General features: G+C 54.4%; 1 protein-coding gene across 1 annotated transcript; it reads left to right on the top strand.

Moving 5' to 3' along the window:
- The first annotated feature begins 295 nt into the window (after positions 1-295).
- On the top strand, positions 296-4,322 carry SLC32A1 (solute carrier family 32 member 1). The gene is made up of 2 exons (XM_036751221.1): positions 296-676; positions 2,708-4,322. Exons 1-2 carry the CDS (start codon positions 296-298, stop codon positions 3,893-3,895), a joined length of 1,569 nt encoding a protein of 522 aa, XP_036607116.1. The 3' UTR covers positions 3,896-4,322.
- Positions 4,323-4,852: the final 530 nt, after the last annotated feature.

The following is a 4,852-nucleotide window of genomic DNA, read 5'->3' as shown; positions in this document are numbered from 1 at the left end:
TTCTCTGCAGTGCACTAGCACCGCCGCTGCTGACGGCGCCGCCTCCCTCCAGTCTCTACCAGTCCGCCCGCCCAGGCCTGGCCCCCAGACCCACCACCTCCTGATCTCCAAGCGCAGAGAGAGGTCATGATCCAGGGTGCCAGCGGGTGGAGAAGGAAGAACGTGGGGGGAAAGTGGAGATAGCGGTTTCACCAGCCATCGCTAAAGCCCTTACACAGCCTGCGCCCGGAGGCTGCCCGGGTGACCTCCAGCCTCCTTAGCTGTCCGTGGAGTGGGTCGGGCCCAAGTTTCAGCCATGGCCACCTTGATTCGCAGCAAACTGTCCAATGTGGCCACCTCTGTGTCCAACAAGTCCCAGGCCAAGGTGAGTGGCATGTTCGCCAGGATGGGCTTCCAGGCGGCCACTGACGAGGAGGCTGTGGGCTTCGCCCATTGCGACGATCTGGACCTGGAGCATCGGCAGGGACTGCAGATGGACATCCTCAAATCCGAGCCCAGTGAAGAGGGCGCTGAGCCGCCCGTCGAAGGTGACTTCCACTACCAGAGGGACGGCTCCGGGCCCCTGCCACCCTCGGGTTCCAAAGAGCAGGGCATGTGCTCTGAATTCGGGGGTGGCCAGGACAAGCCCAAGATCACTGCCTGGGAAGCAGGGTGGAATGTGACCAACGCCATCCAGGTAAGCGCCACCCTCCTCCCCTCCAGGGACACTGCGGCGGTGGCTGAGGAAGCCAAGCACTTACTACCTGGGCGGAGGGACATACATACACAGAGAGAAACCAGAGCAGAGGAGGAAGCAGAGACAGAGACAGGAGATAGATATAGAAACAGAGACCGTGAGAAAGGGAGTTAAATATATACAGAAGTTTTGACATAAGGGAACGGGGAGGGGGCAAACAAAATGAGGCAGAGCCTCACAGAGGCTGTGACACATACACGGACAAGTATAGAGACAAAATGACAGACGGAGGTCCACAGAGTCTGAGAGAGAAAGACGCAGATATTTCAGAGGTAAAAGGCACAGAGACAGAGACATACATGAAAAGAAAGACAGAGACAGATCTAGAGAAATCCAGAAAGAGGCAGAGACAAAGAGAGACGTAGGACGCTGGACAGGCAGATATAGAGACAGAATGAGCAAGACTCAGAGATGGAACCTAGGAGGGAGAGACGGACAGAGAGGCGAAAGGAAAGAAAAAGATATGGAAGAAAGCTGAGAGAGACAGAAAGGAGAGGTAGAAAACAAGGGGTTCTGGAATGGATCCACTTTCAGGTCAAAACTGCAAGAGAAATATCTGACCTAGGAGCTCTTTTCAATCTCCCCTGTCCGCAACCTACTCCCCACCCGCTGGTTGCCTCCGCTTCCCCCACGCAGAGCTCAAAGAGCAATAGAGACCCGGGCAGCACAAAAGAGCCAAACAAAATCACAAACGGACCTTAACACGCATTGTCAGACAGGGATCCTGGCCTACAGACAGAAACCCTGTGGGACAGATATCCCACGACCGACATAGGGGTGTGTGTGTGTGTGTGTGTGTGTGTGTGTGTGTGTGTGTGTGTGACAGACAGATTTCTAGGAGAGACAAATCTGACCAAGGACAGACAGATTCCGCACACACGCAATCTCATACCAGCCTCGATTCCTCTTTTCTTTCAGTGTAAATCCCGGTTCCGACGGAAAACTAAGCAGAGGAGAACGGCAAAGAGATTAAATATCAACACAGAGCTAGAGAAGGGCAAGTCCCCTCTAAGGGTCTAGGATGCGAATTCGGAGTCCTGGGCCTTTAGGGGCGGGCTGGGGGCCTAGTGAAGAGAGGCGGGGGCTCAGAGAAGGGGCGGGGCAGGGAGCTTTCCAACAGCCTGCCCCAAGAGACCGAGGCCTCCCTTACCCTACTTGGTTCTGTTCTGGTATTCTCCGTCCTGCCCTTCTCCCTGGTATGGTAACAGGGACTAATTCTCCCAGAGTGGAAGATAGGAGGGAGGTGCTGTCCGGCCTTTTAATGAATGTCTTCGTGAAGGCTTTTTCAGTTACCAGTTGAAAGTGGAACTTGCGTCCTGGCAAAGCCAGGGCCACTGGACCCAAGAGGAGCGAGTCGGTCTCGGTCCCTGCAACTGAGCGCTGTTGGCGCACTTCCCTGTACAGAGGACCTCCCCCTACGGAGAGGCCTCGCTATAGATTAGCCAGTCCGCTTTTCCCCCGGTTCGCTGAGGTTGGCGGTCATGTAGAGAATCAGTCTTCACCAAACCTTTCTGACAGGCTTGGCTGCCCACTTCGCGCCAAGAGGTCGCGCAGCCCCAAGCCGGAGGCGGTTTCTGCTGAGGCTCACTTTAGCGCTTCCTTCCCTAGTGGGAAGAAAAAAGGCTTTGAATTTGGGGTTGAGGACAAGGCTAGTTGTTGGAGCGAGGGAGGAGTAGGGGACGCACTGTGAGAAGGGCAAAACTCAATAACCTTAGTTACCCTCGATTTCGTTTTTTTTCTTTTCCAAATCCCGCTATTTCCGAAGCCCCGAGGCTAGAACTCCTCTGGGCAGAAGCGAGCTAGGGCGTTAAGGCTCTGATGTAGTTCTACTGTGCTAGACACACACACACACACACACACACACACACCCTTCTTCTCCTTCCCCATCTCCCTCTCCCCTCCCCTCCCCTCACGAGCCAAAGCTGAGCTCAGGCCCACGGAGCCATTTCGTTTCCGTTTTGTCTCTTGTAGGGAATGTTTGTCCTCGGCCTACCCTATGCGATTCTGCACGGAGGATATTTAGGACTGTTTTTAATTATTTTCGCCGCTGTGGTTTGCTGCTACACTGGCAAAATCCTCATCGCGTGCCTCTACGAGGAAAATGAAGACGGGGAGATAGTCCGGGTGAGGGACTCCTACGTGGACATTGCTAACGCCTGCTGCTCTCCCAGGTTCCCCAAACTGGGAGGGAGGATAGTCAATGTGGCTCAGATTATCGAGTTGGTCATGACGTGCATCCTCTATGTAGTGGTCAGTGGCAATCTGATGTACAACAGCTTTCCCAGCTTGCCAGTCTCTCAGAAGTCCTGGTCTATCATCGCCACTGCGGCGTTACTGCCCTGCGCCTTTTTGAAAAATCTAAAAGCCGTCTCCAAATTCAGCTTGCTCTGCACCTTGGCCCACTTCGTTATCAACATCCTAGTCATTGCCTACTGCCTGTCTAGGGCCCGGGACTGGGCTTGGGAGAAGGTCAAGTTTTACATAGACGTGAAGAAGTTCCCCATCTCTATAGGCATCATCGTCTTTAGCTACACCTCACAGATCTTCCTCCCATCTTTGGAAGGCAATATGCAGAAGCCGAAGGAGTTCCACTGCATGATGAACTGGACACACATCGCGGCCTGCGTGCTCAAGGGCCTCTTTGCTCTTGTGGCCTATCTGACCTGGGCCGACGAGACTAAAGAGGTCATCACCGACAACCTGCCATCCACCATTCGTGCTGTGGTCAACATCTTCCTGGTGGCCAAGGCGCTGCTATCCTACCCGCTGCCATTCTTTGCTGCTGTGGAAGTGCTGGAGAAGTCCCTCTTCCAGGAAGGTAGCCGCACCTTCCTTCCCAACTGCTATGGGGGCGACGGACGGCTGAAGCCCTGGGGGCTGACACTGCGCTGCGCGCTGGTGGTGTTCACGCTGCTCATGGCCATTTACGTGCCGCATTTTGCGCTGCTCATGGGCCTCACTGGGAGCTTGACCGGTGCCGGCCTCTGCTTCCTGCTGCCCAGCCTCTTCCATCTCAAGCTGCTCTGGCGGAAGTTACTCTGGCACCACGTCTTCTTCGACGCGGCCATTTTCCTCATTGGCGGCATCTGCAGCGTGTCCGGGTTTGTGCACTCCCTGGAGGGGCTCATCGAGGCTTACCGAACCAATTCAGAAGACTAAACCCTGGGGCAGCGGCGGAAAGGCTGGTGGGCTGGCGGGAGTTCTCTTGGCAACTCCCCCTCTCCCATGAACACCTGCACTGCTCCCAACCTTCTCGCTCTGGTCCCACGGGTTCCTTCGCTGCTCTCTGCCTAGTTCCATTCTATCCAGCCCAATCCAATCCCATTCTGCCTGGTCCCCCAGGTTCCATCTCTGCATCCCTTCCTATCCAAGCCCTTCCAGACTTGGGATTGGGTGGCTAGGGTGAGTGGTTCAAAGATGGCCGCACCCAGTCCAGACCCCACACCCTTATCGAATCAGCCCCATCCCACCCTCTCCAAGCTTCGCCCAGTTCAGGTGTTTGCATCTCTGTGACCCTCCCGATTCAGTCCGGTCCCTTTGGGGTAGGGCAGGGTCTACCTCGACACGTCTAGGCTTTTGGGCTTGTCGCTATTGGTCAAGCTCTTATCCCATTCACTCCTCCCTCTCCCCCTCTCCCCTTCCATAGCCCTTGACTTTTGGTTTAGTTTTTCGATCTAAGCTTTAAATTTAAACATCTATTTTCTTGTTTTTAGTATTCTGGAGGGAAATAGAATAATCCCAAATCAAAGCCTTTATATTATTTTAATTTGGGTTCATCTATTTATTTAAAAATAAAGCTGGGGGTCAGGTTGGGGCGAGGCATCAGAGTGCAGGGAAACGCTTGTCAATGTTTGAGGGAATTTCTTTCCACTAAAACCTCTTTCCTGGGATTAGCTCCAGCACTGGATCACGGGAACTCTATGCAATGGACAAGGCCCAGGCTAGCCCGTCTGTGAGTCCCTTCCTCCCCCTACCCCGGCCCCGATCCCAGAGCAGTGTGGGTGGGTCCATCCCAAGCGCATTTTGCACATTGTAGACTGTTCTAGGACACGCAGCACATCATTGTAGGGGCACCCAGGGAGGGAGAAATTGGCCAGGGACTCTGAGCTTTGACTG

The sequence above is a fragment of the Trichosurus vulpecula genome, chromosome 3, assembly GCF_011100635.1.
Source record: "Trichosurus vulpecula isolate mTriVul1 chromosome 3, mTriVul1.pri, whole genome shotgun sequence".
NCBI classification, from domain to species: Eukaryota; Metazoa; Chordata; class Mammalia; order Diprotodontia; family Phalangeridae; genus Trichosurus; species Trichosurus vulpecula.
Note: the sequence above shows the minus strand (reverse complement) of the source record. Positions and strands in the feature narration are given on the sequence as shown.

What these genes read in the sequence shown, in the direction of transcription:
- SLC32A1 (XM_036751221.1), top strand. Translation starts at nt 296, where the DNA reads ATGGCCACCTTGATTCGCAGCAAACTGTCCAATGTGGCCACCTCTGTG. An exon ending in ATGTGACCAACGCCATCCAG is followed by an intron (nt 677 to 2,707) that starts GTAAGCGCCACC and finishes TGTCTCTTGTAG; the next exon opens with GGAATGTTTGTCCTCGGCCT.